The sequence below is a fragment of the Rousettus aegyptiacus genome, unplaced genomic scaffold, assembly GCF_014176215.1.
Source record: "Rousettus aegyptiacus isolate mRouAeg1 unplaced genomic scaffold, mRouAeg1.p scaffold_m13_p_12, whole genome shotgun sequence".
Taxonomy (NCBI): Eukaryota; Metazoa; Chordata; class Mammalia; order Chiroptera; family Pteropodidae; genus Rousettus; species Rousettus aegyptiacus.
Genome location: NW_023416287.1, coordinates 46229981 through 46245651, shown reverse-complemented (window position 1 = coordinate 46245651; position 15671 = coordinate 46229981). Strand labels below are relative to the sequence as shown.

The 15671-nt window shown below is 41.8% G+C and overlaps 1 protein-coding gene across 2 annotated transcripts; it reads left to right on the top strand.

Moving 5' to 3' along the window:
* Positions 1 to 94: 94 nt before the first annotated feature.
* TUBB6 (tubulin beta 6 class V) lies at positions 95 to 14611 on the top strand. Of its 2 annotated transcripts, none has more exons than XM_016119898.2 (4): positions 95 to 247; positions 579 to 687; positions 2389 to 2499; positions 13108 to 14611. In XM_016119898.2, the coding sequence occupies exons 1-4, from the start codon at positions 191 to 193 to the stop codon at positions 14169 to 14171; spliced, it is 1341 nt and encodes a 446-aa protein (XP_015975384.1). In that variant the 5' UTR covers positions 95 to 190; the 3' UTR covers positions 14172 to 14611. The 2 variants fall into 2 exon arrangements, with proteins under 2 accessions (XP_015975384.1, XP_036085724.1); XM_036229831.1 differs by having other exon boundaries at positions 2299 to 2499.
* Positions 14612 to 15671: the final 1060 nt, after the last annotated feature.

The window sequence follows — 15671 nt, the reverse complement described above, 5'->3', positions numbered from 1 at the left end:
GCAGGGCGGAGCGGGCGCGGCGGCGGAGGGCGAGGCCCGCCGCTATTGGTGCGGAGGGCGCGGGGCGGGGGGCGGTGCGGCCGGGGGGCGGGGGCGGGCGCAGGGCCGAGCCCCGGAGCGCGCCGCGGGCCCGCAGTCGGGCTGGCGCGGTCGGACAGTGCGTGCCTGGGACGCAGAGCCGGCGCCGGCCATGAGGGAGATCGTGCACATCCAGGCGGGCCAGTGCGGCAACCAGATAGGCACCAAGGTGCGTCGGGCGCGGCGCGGGCGGGCAGCTTGCGGGCTGGAGCGTCCGCCCGCCCGGGTGCGCCGCGGCTCTGCCCTGCGGTCCTGGGGCGCGCTGGAGGGGCGGCGCTGCCGAGCAGGGCGCAGGACAGCCGGCCGCCCCTGCCGCTCGCTCCCGTCCCCGCCCCGGCCAGAGCGGCCGCCGCAGGCTCGGGCGCGCCTGGAATTCGCCCGCGGCGGCCGCGAGCCCCGGCCCGCCCGGACTGGCCGGGGGCGAGGCGCGGGGGCAGGGGGGAGGGCGCCCTGGGCTCCGGTTTCTGACCTTGTGTCTCCCCGCCTCGCCCTACACCAAGTTTTGGGAAGTGATCAGCGACGAGCATGGTATCGACCCGGCCGGAGGTTACGTGGGCGATTCGGCGCTGCAGCTGGAGAGAATCAACGTCTACTACAATGAGTCATCCTGTGAGTAGCGCGGCGCGGTCGGGTCCCCGCCTGGACCACGACCCTTCCCCGCTGGACCCCGCCCTTCTTCGCTGGACCCTGGCATCGTCGCCCCGATCCCCACCCCCCCCCCGCCCCGCCGGACCCTCGGCCGTTCTCCTGGACCCCCGCCCTTCGCTGCGGGACACCGGCGTTCACGGGTCTTCACCGGGACCGGCGTTGGTGCTCGGGGTGTGCCTTCACGCGAGGGTAGTTTGCTGTAGGAAAAGTTCACCCGGGATATAACAGGATGCTCGGCTCCACCCTCACTCCCGTTGGGGCAGGAAATGCGCGGTCAGTTTATTTCAAATAGCCCAACTGCGCGCGTCTGAGCTTTTGAACCAGACCACCCCGTTAGTGTTGTGAAATCAACTTAGTGGGTGATACCCGACTTTATTTTTTTACTTTTTCCAGTTTAAGATGTATTTCTCAATGGAACTTCTTGGCTAAAAATTTGAAAAGCACTCCCTTAAACGAATTTTTGGGCCTTTGCTGACCTCCCCAAATACTTTACACTCCCTGGAAGCTGAAACTAGACAATTGTGGATAATTGTCTTGTGGGTGTTAGTAAAAATCTAGGCTGTCGTTTATCCAAGTTTGAGAATAATATCACCTCTTTCCTGGATTTCAACATATAATATTGTGGCTACATGTGTGTATTATCTCTGTAACAATTTTGATTATAAAAGTGATACATGCCCTTCAAGTCAACAACAAAAAAATAATCCATTAAAAGAATGCCCAGAAAATGATAGATGCTTCCCTTCTACACAGGATATATATAATATATATTCCCAGAGATAATCACTTTCAGTTTTTTGGATTCACATACTTCTTGTCCACAAAAAAGCTAAGAAGAGCAGGATACATAAATCACTGGAATTTACTCATTAAGCAGCTATGACAAAAGGTCTGGAACATCAGGGCAAGAAGCTGAAATTTCTAGATAGCACTAAGGAAAATTCCAGTATACATTGCACTTCCTGTTAACCCTTAGGTCCAGCTTAGTAAAATCCTTTTTTCATTCTGGGTGTGTGCGTAGCAGGACAAGAGTTTATAGAACAGTTCCTGTGTGCAGTCATATTAGCCCTGTCCTCACTGGGAATAGTCTCTTGCTCAGTTGGCACAGAAGAATGCATACAAATGAACATGCTGCACAGTGGCACCTATTCATAAGTGAGAGTGTCTCCCAGGAAACAGCCCACAGAATGGTACCTAAAATGAGGTACTCAGGGTATAGCTTGGGTCCATACATGCGTGTGCATGAAGGAGGTGCAGAAAGCAGAGAGAATGCCATGGCAGGATGGCAGTTGGCCACAACAGATAGTGGTTTATTCCCATTGAGCAGAAAAAGTAAAACTACCCAACAGGAAAGAGGTGTCAGGGTAAACTGGAAAATATAGGAGGCAGGAAGTCAGAAGACCTGACTTCTCACCCTGCTTATTCCTGGAACTTCTCTGCGCATTCATGCCCGGGCTGGTTTCCTCATCTGAACAATTCAAGGGTAGGATTATGTTCTCCCAGTGCTAAGATTCTGTGATTCCAAGAAAGCCAGGCACTCTCTCTGAAGAAACCCTGCTTCATATATTCCAGGCAGCCGTGCTGGTGGGACTTGCTGTAGGGAAGTCCATTGCTCTAGAAATCAGAAAGTGACCCTTGTGGGTGGACTTCATTCTCTTCCAGCTCAGAAATATGTGCCCAGAGCAGCCCTGGTGGATTTGGAGCCAGGCACCATGGACAGTGTGCGGTCTGGGCCTTTTGGGCAACTTTTCCGGCCTGACAACTTCATCTTCGGTAGGTTCCATCCCTCCTGCTTTTTTTCTTTCTTTAAACATAGAATTAATTTATGTGCAAGATTAAATACATCACACAGTGTAGAAAAGCTTAGGATGAAAATCAGGTTCTAGCTTCATCACAGGCATCTCTTTAAAGTTTTGACTTTTTCTTTAGGTAAGTAACTTTTGTATCTTCCAATGAAATGCTTATACTGATAGTTATTTTTATATAAGAAAATTTTAGACTTTAAATTATTATAATAATTGTTTTTGGTTCCTATATTACTCATCTTTTACTTCAATGTGTTTCTACCTATATTTCTGTCCCATTATCTTTAGACAGTTACTCTGCTTTCTTTTTAAAGACTGGTCCATATGAGTTTTGTTTTATCAGAATTGGGCAAATCATCCCTTCCCTTCTTCTACCTAAAAAATGATAATAGCACCTGTCCATCAGCAAACTCCTAAAAAATAATTATATAAAATTAAATGAAGTGGCACCGTTAGTGTTATCAGCCTCCATCACCATGTAGTCATAGTTTTTAGAGTCAACGTTACTTCAAAGTATACAAGAAGGTACAGAATCTTGGAGGTTTCATTGATATATAAATTGATGAACTTGTAGCAGAATCAGGCAGTGACTTGTTAGGTGACTCAGCAAGAGGAACCATTCTCAAAGAGTTCATGAGTCCTCTTGGTGTCAGCTGCTTCCCCATCACCATGACAACTTACAAACCAATGGAACAGGTAAAGCTTCTGATAATTTGTTCAAGGGTTTTTTTCACCTTTGATAGTTCAAATAGACTAGGACTACACTTTCAAGTACCCCTTTTCTTACATCAGAAAACCTAGATTACCAATATTTTTATAGTAAACAAATGGAGACATTTATATTCTTTACCTTTTGCTGAAATGGAGACTGTAACTGGCCCCAAGTAAAGATGAATCTAGACTCTGCTGCCCAATGTGGTAGCCACTAGCAACATGTGGCTATTTAAATTTAAGTTAATTAAAGTTAAAATTAATTCCTTTCCTTAGTCGTACTAGGTATATTTCAAGTGCTCCATAGTTATGTGTGGCTAGTGCCCACCATATTGGACAGTGTAAATATGGAACAGTTCCGTTACTAAGGCCGTGCTCAGGGCCTTAATACAGATATTCTACCAAATTAGAGGAATGGAGAGAGAAAATGAAAAGCCACTATGCAAACACATAGCCAGCCATTCATAGACATTTCTATCTTAAAGTGGGTGGCAGATTTGAAAGTTTTCCATCAGACAATTGTATTTTAATGTTAGTCATCACATACTCATTTACATTATTTTTCAAAAATTACCATTAAGAAATGTGCCTAGAGGGAAAAAATATTGCTTATCAACAGAAATACCCCAATCAATTGACAAACACAATTTTAATACCTTTAAAAGGCAAAGTGTCTGACAAAGAAGTAAGATAATCTTAAGGCTTAAAGGCACTGTGACATAGAAATTGAATATATCAAAAATCTACATTCCAACCTCTTCTTCAAAAGACACCATGTTCCAAAGGCTCTGGCCAGTGCGCAAAGGCCAGAGAAAGAAAAGAGCTACAAATCATTTAAGGGAAAAGACAGAGTTGTTATTATAAATGGAATGAGTCTCTTGGATTTTCCAAACGGGCTATCAGTGGAATAATGACTAGCACTTATGACCTCAGTAAGGCAGCCAGACACAAGAAAAAACACTTATACAGACATTATTGCAATAGGGTGACCAACTGTCCTGATTTGCCTGGGACTGGAGGGGTTTCCCAGAACCCTGGTACAGTCCCAGGCAAACTGGTGCAAATCGATCACCTGAATGGTAATAATTATAAAATATAATAGGAAAATATTCACAATAGCAATATCCAGGGACAAAATTTATTAGTAATTGGGAATCAGGGAGAGTCAGTTAAAGGGAAATGATATTTTTCTCCTATCAGATTGGCCAGTAGTTAAGAACTGCCAATAGCTAGTGTTGGTGAAGGCATTTGGAGGAATAACAGTTTTTAAACATTCAGAGGACAACTTAACAGATTCAGCAAATCAAGAATTTTGATCCAACAGTTTCAGTTCAAGTTATTTGCCCTGCAGAGATGCTTGCACGTGCCACATGGACATTGCACATCAGTCTTTCAAAGAGCTGAACCCCATTTGCATGCTTTCCCGTGGTATCTGGGAACTCTACAGCCTCTTTGCCCATTCAGTGCCCTCCCTGCATTCTGTGACAAGGACTTGGCTGGGATAACATTAATATTTTGTATGCTGAGGAGAGAAAAAGGATGACTCTCCCTACTTTCTTTTTATAGATCAGCACTCTTTCACTTTCTCTTACTAAGCGGGTTTGGGCTGCTGGCAGCTGTAGACATTCTGGACCACCTTGCTGGGTTACTGAATTAGTGAAGCCAAGAAGAGAGATCACTGAACTGGGAGAAGGGAAACTTGGTTAATTGAGCTCTGCCACCATTGGTAGCGTCATCAGTTCCTTTCCCAGGGCTGCTTCAGCTTTGCAGACTGGAGCGAAGGGCCTACCTCCATAAAAACACACCTTCATATAGAATTGTGCTCGAAATTTCCTCCTCTGAAGGTTCAATGGATTTTTGGTAAGAATCAGAGAGGTTATTTAAGGTTTCTTGAATCTGAATTACAGTTGACTAAATCCAGTTGGTCTCAGTAAACTTTACCAAACAAAATGAATATAGTTCATCATTAAGAAAAGTACACTTTTTTTTTTGCTAGGCAGTACATGTGTGTATATGGTACACAGTTCAAAAATACTGCAGGTTATTCAGTGGGAAGTTAGTCTCTCCCTTCTCTGTCCACCTGCTTCCCTTCCCAGGAGACCAAGTCCTGTTGCTGACCTGTGTCCTTCCTGAGCCACATTAGAAGTGAATATCTGAGTTTGTATATAAAAATATCTTAAAGCTTTATGTAAAATACATTATCTTTTCTGCTTCTAAAGATATGAAACAACATATATTAAAGACAACGATGAAACTTGGCAGTTTAAAACATAGTCAGCCGTGAGAGTTAATTCCGTTGTGGCTGATAATTAACTTAAACTCTGGGTTTCTGGCAACTAAATTCAAAAAAGGAAGCACAGTAAGGGACATGGTTGTTGTCATCATGTCGTAAAGGGATATACCCAGTCTTAAAAAGGGAAATACCCCTGCATTCTTTAAATTATTTGTATTTATTTATTTTTACTTTGTTTTTTACAGCAAAAACTTATATAGTCACATTATTAAAAACTAAAAACTTGAATGAATTATTCCGTATGCTCAACCTAGAATAATCATTGTTGGCAATGAGGTGTATTTTCACCTTTTGTTTTTCTTTGCTGATTTTCATTAGTTGTTACTTTGTATCTTATTTCTCACTGAATATTATATTCTAAGTTATGATTCGTGTTAATATGTTGTTTCTAAAATCTATAATAATTTTTAATAGCTACATAATGTATAATTATTTACCAACAATGGCCAACAGCCAGGGAATTGTTCCTTACCAATATTTGCCCTTATAAAGAACATAGTAATATAGAGTATAGATGTTCACATCTTGATTTACATAAATTTGTGTTTCTGTCTCTAATCACAGAATAGATTCTCAGAAGTAAAATTAGTAAGTCAAAGAGCATGAACATATTTAACCCCTTATTGGTTTGCTGTAATCTTCCTAGTCAGATATTGCCAGTGGCAGTGTCTGAGAGCAGTTTTTGCTTTGCTTTTGCCTGAAATGAAAGTTTTAAAGATATGTATGAACCAAATACTTATTCTAGAGGGACTCTTAGCAACATAATTGACAATACTCTAACACGGCTTGAGGAAATGTAAAAACAATTCTGAATCTTGCTGTTCTATATATATATTACTAGTATAAAAAAAGAAACTTACATGCACATATAAACAGGACTCACACATAAAGAAACCTAAAGACAATATTTAATGAAATTCAGTGAACCCTGTTCTCTCAGAGAAGGTTGGTCAGCTGAACACCCGCCTCTGCACACACAAACCCCTTACTGCTTTTTGAGAGAAAATAAAAAATCTAATTCTACATCGTTTAAATTTAAGATGTTCAAACTCATATTAATTAGGCTTTGTGTAACATTGGTATATTTTATTTCTTAAAATGGGTGGCAAGTAAGCAGATATTCATTACATTATTTTTCATATCCTTTTACATGTGTTAATCTGTCATAAGAAATATCGTCATGATGAAGTTGTGGCGCCTGTTTGTGCACTTTCTGGAGATGTTCTCTAGTAGGACACCAGAGGCCACAGGCCTCCTCTGCCTTGCTTTCTCTTTCCCAGCTGGGATGTCTGCTCAGGAATCAGGCTTCACCCTTGGCCATCACTCCTGCATAACCAGGCCTTGTTGAGGTTCTAAAGAGAGTCAGATCCATGAACTGATTTTTACTTAATTGAATCATCACAGGCTATTGAAGTCATGGTAAGCCAGCTTCTCAGAGCAGCAGCTCTAGCAGTCGTGGATGTTTTCTGTGGTTTAATAAATTTGAAATGAATATTGGGAGTGTAAGAAAAGTCTGGTGTTGTTTCTCTAGGTGTCAATAAGTGGGATCCAAAAGCTTAAGAGCAAATTAAGATGGACTTATAGTAACCATTTAATTATCTAATTTACTGTCGTTATAAACCTTGGAAAATGTTAGATATGATATTTGGCATTTAAATTCTCTCTAGGATTACTTCTTGCATCTTTGCTTCTTGCCAGAACATGTGTCCCTATTTTTGAATAAGAATATTTAAAATTTTTAACAGTTTGTACTGATGTGAAATAGCTTTATTTAATAGAAATTTATAAAAATTGTTACCGTTGAATTAAGAATTACTTTATTAAAATAGCATGTTTGTTACATGGAATAGAAGGGTATCAGCATGTATAAACATATCATATTTTTCGGCTAAACAGTTGTTTTTAGGTCATTCTCCAGTTAGTGAAAGAGGCAGAATTGTCTATGAATAGGAGATGGTTCATCCCCGCCCCACCCACCATGGCTTTCTAACTCATTGGTTCAGAGTTGGTAAATTATAATAAACAAATGTCAACCCATTTTTAAATATAGTTTGAAACAGTTTAAAAAAACAGACTTGAAGTCTATATATCTGCACTTGAGTTTTGAACATGGATATACTTTAAAAAAAAAAACTTCTTAACAAATTTCTGGTTGCATAATATGATAGTGAGAAAGCATCTTATAGGAGAAAATGAAACTTTCATTTAAGCCTCTTTCTGCACTTGTACCTTTTTCTTCCAGATTCAGAATTGGGAAGAGGGATCAGGGAGCAAGCACGTAACCTTAAGACAATCCACCCCCCAGTGTGAGTTAGAAGGTAAACCAGAGAGTAGACTCTGAGAAAACCCTGGGCATCTGTTGCAGCCTGACTGCTAAAGCTTAAGAGTTTGCAGCCTTGTTGTATTCTCCAGTCTGGAGCCAGTGATTAATGTGACAACATCACATTACAGAAGATGTTCAGTTCATGATCCCCAAATATTTAACTGGGAACGTCTGTTGCTATGAGACAGTAGCAAAATATTTTCAGAAGTCACCAGCTTCCTCCTTTTGTCAAGAGCAGAGAAAATTTCATGGCTAATCATGCTATAAATATTGAGGAAGCCCAGTGGATAATGTGAGCTGGTTGGAGGAGAAAGGGTCAAGTTCAGTATCTCTGTACATTTAACACTAGAGCAAGCTTGGTTTGCTGTGGCTGTATATGTGCCTAAAGCTGCCTATTTATTTTCAGTTAGTAGTTTTTACTTTTGTTAGTGAAATAATTTCTAGTCTCTTTGTGACAATTGTACTCGGTCTTTCCTACAGGTGTGATAATTTTACACTGAGCCCCAGGTATAAAGCTAACCCTGAGTATGAAGCTAACCCTGAGTTTGTTCTCACTGCCTTCGCTCTGGTCTGGCCAGGCTGCTGCCTGCAGGTTGGGTGGAGAGTGGGTGGACAGGTGTTGGTGGGGGTGTAGGAAGAACAATGCCCATTTTGGTAAGAGAAGGCGGCCAGCCAGGTTTTACTTTCTCAGCTGGGCGGTAGGGTGGGATGAGGGGAGAATCTCTGTAAGAGAAAACGCCATCACCTTCCAGACAAGGAAATGGCCGCTTGCGGAGGCCAAAGAAGCCAGTGCCCTCAGGGTCTGATGAAAGCATAGAGGGTCTGTTTGTGTAGTATATTAAATACGTCCATTATCTTTGCATCATTTACTTTGAGTCACAAGTCCTGCCATGCCACTAGCCTTAGTGCCTTTGGCTAACTGGGGCAAAGACAGCAGGACTGACGCTGAGCTCACTTGCAAGGTGGGGTTGAGACAGATGAGCGCAGGAGCCAGCCGTGGTCTGTTTCAGCCGGGCAGTCCCGCATTTCTGGAAACAGCACTATGTAATACTTAACACATTTAACGTTTTCACCACGAAGTTAAAACAGACTTTTCACGCGCTTTTTTGTTGTTGTTTTCATACAATATACAAGTATATAGTATAAATACAGAAACCTCCCATTTCTTCCACTGTTGGCCCCTGAGATTTTAGTCCCAGGGGATAACTAAGTGCCAAAGGCAGTGGAGATGTGTCCTGCCTGACCCTTTCTGTATATACGTGCACCTTGCGCGTGTGCGCGCGCGCACACACACACACACAGCTGATTTTGTTTCTGGAAAATAGGATCATGCTGCACATACCATTTACAGCTTTTTGAAAAGGTCACTAAACATCTCAGACATCTCCCATGATAGTCACAGTGCCTTTCCATTGTGTGTTTGTGTCATCATTTAATAATTCCTCACTTACTGATGACACTTCAAAATTTTCCTTAAAGGTGTGTTTTCATTTTTCTTTTGATCATCTTAAAATGCATATATGTTTATAAAGTTTTATAAGCAAATGTTGACGCCGAACTCCCTATAGTCCCATCCTTCAGAGACAATCAGTTATTAGTTCAGTGTGTATTTCTCCCATTTATTTCCAAAATGCATTTTTTTTATGTTTTAATAAAGTTTAAAACATTCATTTTGCTAGCTTGCTAGGTAAAACATTCACATGGCCAGGATTCAAAAGGAAGAAGTGTCCTGTGAAAACGCGATCTCCTTCCCTTCCAAGCTGGTGCCCACCCAGGCTCTTCCCAGAGGCAGCCACCCTCAGATTCTTGCCTGTCCTTTCAGTTATATTCTGTACACATCCCATCAGATACATACCTATGACACATGTAATGATAGTTAACTTCATGCACCATTTCGTAGTCTGAGTTTTTTTCTCCCTTAGCAATATATTTTGAAAATCTTTCCATCTGAGTCCTAGGGTTGGTGGCTGATAGTATTTCTTTGCATAGGTATCATCCTCTTTTTAAAAGATATTTATGTTGCTTCCTTTTTTCTTTACTATTACAAACTGCTCTTCAGAGAATATTTGTCATTTTGCACATATATGGGTCTATCTAGGAAAAATTATAGAAGTAGAATTGCTGAGTCCAAGGAGACTAATTTGGATAGATATTGCTAAATTGTTCTGTAGAGGGGCTTGTCCTCGTAAGATTTGTACAGTGCAGTGCATCCAGGAGCTCCAAAAGGAGCCTTTCACCAGACTGTCACCAATGGTGTTATCAGACTTCTTGATCTCTGTCAATTTCATAGAAGAGAAGTTGAATCTCTTTGTTTTAGTTTGTATTTTCCTTATGAAGAATGTCAGATATTTAAATTATTTGAATTTCCTTCCCTGTAAACTGTTTATATCCTTTGCCTATTTCCCTAAAGGCTTTTGTTTTCCTTACCAATTTGTAGGATGTTAGATATTTAAAGAGGATATCCCATTATACATGATACGAGTCAGTAATAGTCAATATATTTTAAAATTCCTGAATCATAGGATTTGAGTTTTTCTTGTTTTACGACTTCTATTAACGCTGCAGTGCGTAGCACTGATAAATGCTATGGAAGATTCAAAGAAATCTGAGATAAGGCTCATTCTCCCAGGACCCATGGGTGCCTGTCAGTGGACCTCAGCATACGGCCCCCCTCCCCCGACGCCCCAGAGTGCATGAGAGCCTTCCATCTATTTGTTTTAGCTGATGTAGCACAAGACTGGTCTCAAGAGACAGCCTTGGTGTTTTCACTGCGTCTTCCCTTAGTTTCCCCCATTGGTGCGCAGCATCATATATGGACCTGTCCACATGGAGCAGAAAAGCTGGCATCTGGGCTGTGGTTGTGAACTGTTGCCACCAGCAAGGTGTAGACAAAAATCAAGTTCATGTCGTCAGGAAGAGGGGAGAGATTTGTACAGTGCAGTGCCAGTAGTGTCCTCGCCCTGAGCAGGAGAATAGGCCATGGCAACTTGGCCTTTTCTCACTTCTGTCCGCTTGACGCAATCACGTCACCTGCCTGTTCCTGCTTTCGGCAGTGTGTCCTGGTCTCTTTCATTCAACAGAGGGAAAGTCTGATTGGGTGTTAATAGATTTCTTTTTAAATTTTTTATACATAATTCTTCCTTTCAAAACCAGAGTTTGATATACCCATTAACTAAAGAAAGAAGTACAGTGCCTTTTAATAATCTTCCCTGCTTTCTGAATAACTTAAAATTTTAGCTATATTTTATTATCAGTTACAGTAATGAGAAACAGTAGTACCTTGTTTTTAGTTTATTATTAAATAGACATGTTATCTCTGTATCATTTACTTTGATTTTACTGCTTTTCATAATTTACAGTATGCTATAGAATTTAGCTCTCAGTGGTTTTCCTAATCTTTCTCAAAATGCATATTAATGTACCCATTGGAATTGAAAAATACTGTTTTTCTGAGAGTAAGTCCAATTTGGAGGATTGGTCTGATAGTGAGGACTGTCTTTGCCAATTAAATAATATGGGCAATAGTTTTTATAATATGAATAAGCTAAATCTGCATGCTAGACATTTTGACAGAAATGTATTTAAAACAGTTCATTAAAAAATATATTGGCAAAGTTGTATGGGAATTAATATTTTCAATTTTCCCAACTCTTTCTAAGTATGTTGGATGAAAGTGCCTGAAACAGTTAGCATTTGATTAAGTCTTGATAAAACCTTTTGGTATCTTCCAGAAACAGAAGAAAAGAATTATTGATTTAAGTCAGATTGTTTCCGATTCTGCTTTCCACAAAATTAAGTTTTTGTTTGAAAGATGACTTTTTGATGCTAGATCACTATTTGATTTTTGGCATGTAATTCTGAAGAAGATCAAATAATTGAATGACATTGTTAGAATACAATTTGGTCTTATCTACATATTTATGTGAACAAGATTTCTCAGTATTTACATGTAAAAACAAAGAGGAATAAAATTGTTGCCAAACTTGGTTTCATTCCAGCAATATTTAATATTCACCTTGGGATAAATGAACTAATTGAAAAAATACAATTATAATGACATATTTTTGGCACCTTGTGATCATAGGAATTTAACAACAATCAATTTCAACTTAGAATTTATTTCTCATTTTATATAGACTATTGGATACATTCAACAAAATGACAAAACAGTTTTGTTTTTAAAAGGGAGTGTTTACAGTACTCTAGAAATTAAAGTTGTGTCATTTATGACAGTTCAGATTTATGAAGACAAATTAGATGTCAACTTTAAAATGTACGAGGGGTATATAGTTTTAAAATATTTTCAAGACTACAGAGCTGTATTTGAAAAGCACTGCATTATAGGAAATGTGCGGTGTCCAGGAAAATGAAAACTAAAATAAATCCCGCTAGTCCTTTTTATCAGTTCTTTTTAAGTGTGTCCACTGATACACTCATGCAGGGCTGTATTATTTACTCAGCTTGAGAAAGACGCATTTTCTACTGATAGATTTTAATTCTATAATTAAAAGAACTGAAAAATAGAATTTTAAATTTGTTTTCACAGCTAACCTTTCAGTCAAAATTTCTTCCATAAAGTAAGATATAAACAAGTAGATTGTGGAAAATGCACCACTGTGCAGAAAACAGGTAAACTAGAAAGTCTCTTTCTAGCCACTTGATATCCTTGCATAAAAATACAAAACTCTTTGGGATGTGTTAATCTCCTTACCACCACTGGACTGGAAGCAATTTCAGAGCAGGAATCACTTCCTGTGAGTATTCAAAGTAAATAGTTGATGCTCGGAAAATTTTGTGACAGTAACTCTGGATGATGAATGAGGGACTCCCTTCACGTGAAAAATATTACTCTTTTGAAAAGAATTACGCTACATAGTTCAAAATTTAGAAAACTTACAGGAGAGGGAAGTTACTTGTTTTTTAATGTATATGTTTGCTCCCTTTGAATTTTACCGTGTGTGAGAATTACCTATTTAAAAATAAGAATGGAATTACCTGGTCAAACATATGTCCATCCTAAAAATTGTTCGGTATTTAACTTGTCTCAAGAGATTGGACTAATTCATGTGTTCACCAGCAGTGTTGGTAGGTGCCTGTTTGTTCACCCCTTGACTTTGGCCAACACTGTGTAGTCTAACTGCTTTATAACACATCTTTTCCAGCACCGTTTAAAAAGTATTAATATTAATGAGTGGTTCCCTCCTGTCTCGCCCTATTTAAATTGCATGCTACTCTGTTCCTTATTCCAGGACAAACTGGTGCCGGCAACAACTGGGCCAAGGGGCACTACACAGAAGGGGCAGAGCTGGTGGATTCAGTGCTCGATGTGGTGAGGAAAGAGTGTGAGCACTGTGACTGCCTGCAGGGCTTCCAGCTGACCCACTCCCTCGGTGGAGGGACAGGGTCAGGCATGGGCACGCTGCTCATCAGCAAGATCCGAGAGGAGTATCCTGACAGGATCATGAACACCTTCAGCGTGATGCCCTCCCCCAAGGTCTCGGACACCGTGGTGGAGCCCTACAACGCCACCCTGTCAGTTCACCAACTGGTGGAGAACACAGATGAGACGTACTGCATCGACAATGAGGCCCTGTACGACATCTGCTTCCGCACCCTGAAGCTCACCACGCCAACCTATGGGGACCTCAACCATCTGGTGTCAGCCACCATGAGTGGGGTCACCACCTCGCTACGCTTCCCGGGCCAGCTCAATGCTGACCTCCGCAAGCTCGCTGTAAACATGGTCCCTTTCCCTCGCCTACACTTCTTCATGCCTGGCTTTGCCCCACTGACTGCCAGAGGCAGTCAGCAATACCGGGCCCTCACGGTGCCAGAACTGACTCAGCAAATGTTCGATGCTAAGAACATGATGGCAGCCTGTGATCCAAGACATGGGCGCTACCTGACAGTGGCCACCGTTTTCCGGGGCCCCATGTCCATGAAGGAGGTGGATGAGCAGATGCTGGCCATCCAGAACAAGAACAGCAGCTACTTTGTGGAGTGGATCCCCAACAATGTCAAGGTGGCCGTGTGTGACATCCCTCCTCGGGGCCTCAAGATGGCCTCCACCTTCATTGGCAACAGCACGGCCATCCAGGAGCTGTTCAAGCGCATCTCTGAGCAGTTTTCTGCCATGTTCCGCCGCAAGGCCTTCCTGCACTGGTTTACCGGAGAGGGCATGGATGAAATGGAGTTCACAGAAGCAGAGAGCAACATGAACGACCTGGTGTCGGAGTACCAGCAGTATCAGGAAGCTACGGCCAATGATGGCGAAGAAGCTTTTGAAGATGATGAAGAGGAAATCAATGAATAGAGGAGCATCCCTGTCTCAGATACAATTCAAATGTTCTTTCTTTAACCCTGATGTGTCTTAACTCTAATGGCCACCGAATGGTGTACTTGTTTAACTATACGGGCACAGGCCCCTTCCAAATGCAATAAAATTACAGTCTCGGTCATCTGGAATAAAGTACATTAAAAATAGAGAATTGGCAATCCTACCCAATCAGATGAGACTAGGAAGATTTTTTTCTGCTGGAGGACTCGGAAGAACTAATGTGCCATCAATCAAGGGCTAAATAAACCTCACCTTCTATAAAGTGTTCAGCCATGTCTGAAAATTAGCAGAGAAGTTAGAAAGTTTTCATTCTTTGTGATGAAACCTGAAGTTGAGCATTTTGCCTGATGTCATATATGCAGTATTGAACTTTGAAACAATTTAGTCACAATAAAACTTTTCCCTTGTCTCTTCCAGCCTCTGCTTATGTGATAATTTGTTACTTTGCATTGTTACAGTGGTCACTCTGGTCTCTGGTCCCTTCCTGGGTGAACTGCCCCTCCAGCTCACTAAAAGAACTAAGAGGAAAGCAGCTTTTCTTGAGTTGCAGACTTTAAGGGAGGTAGCCAGAATGCTCCTGAGTCTAAAGGTAGTGCACACATAAAGAAAAGCCATTATCCCTATTTGGATCTAGCACTTAAACTTCCCACAGAAACTCACCTGCCTACATCATGTTCTGGGCTAGTGGGTCTCAGGCTTCCCTTACAATTTGGCAGAGATTTGCCAGGGAAATCACAGAAAATGACAGACTTCCCTTCGGACTCTTGGCAAGTGAGGGGAAACTGGGCAGCATGGGCTCCGAGAGCTCCAGAGCTTATTTCCATGGGCACTCCAACCGAGTGCAGGCCAGTGGCCTGACCCAGCACGGAAACTGAAGGGCACTCAGACCCAGAGTCCAGGCTAGCGGCCTGGCCCACCACAGGGTGATGGCTTTTTTTGTGTAACAAATCACTTTACCGTTTCTGTAACTAGTCATTTTTGTAAGAGATCTTGTGAAGTCAAATTCCACAGGACCGGAGCATGCTAGTTTTATCATTGGCAGATACTGCCATTCTTCGCTGGTTATTTGTCCTTCCTGCCCCTTTGAGGTTTGTTGTGAACATGTGACTTTGCTTTAGCCAAAAGAATGCGAGTGGCATGTCACTTCCAGGTAGAAGCAAATGTTAGTGCTTTGCCCTCTGCTCTGTCTCCTGAGGACCTGGATTCCTCCTCTAACAATGACACCCAGCATTTCCATCAGTCTGGGTCCCTGAGTAACTCGAGCAGAGACCCCTGACGTTTGTTGGACAAAGAGCAAAAGAGAAACAAGCCTTTGTATCTTGGAGTCACTGAGGTCTAGGGGCACCCCGCAGTGTGACCTATTCCCATTTGGCAGAATACCAGTGCTGTGATGTGGCAGTTCACATCCAGGGGCGATGTTTATTTTGTTCTAAGCCCCAGCCTTGGGCAAAGTGAATCACTAAACATGGGAGCACA

Bases quoted from the DNA above. Each gene is read 5' to 3' on its own strand.
- TUBB6 (XM_036229831.1), top strand. From the start codon at position 191: ATGAGGGAGATCGTGCACATCCAGGCGGGCCAGTGCGGCAACCAGATA. The intron at 248-578 runs GTGCGTCGGGCG...CCCTACACCAAG, and splicing joins GCAACCAGATAGGCACCAAG to TTTTGGGAAGTGATCAGCGA. The intron at 688-2,298 runs GTGAGTAGCGCG...CATATATTCCAG, and splicing joins CTACTACAATGAGTCATCCT to GCAGCCGTGCTGGTGGGACT.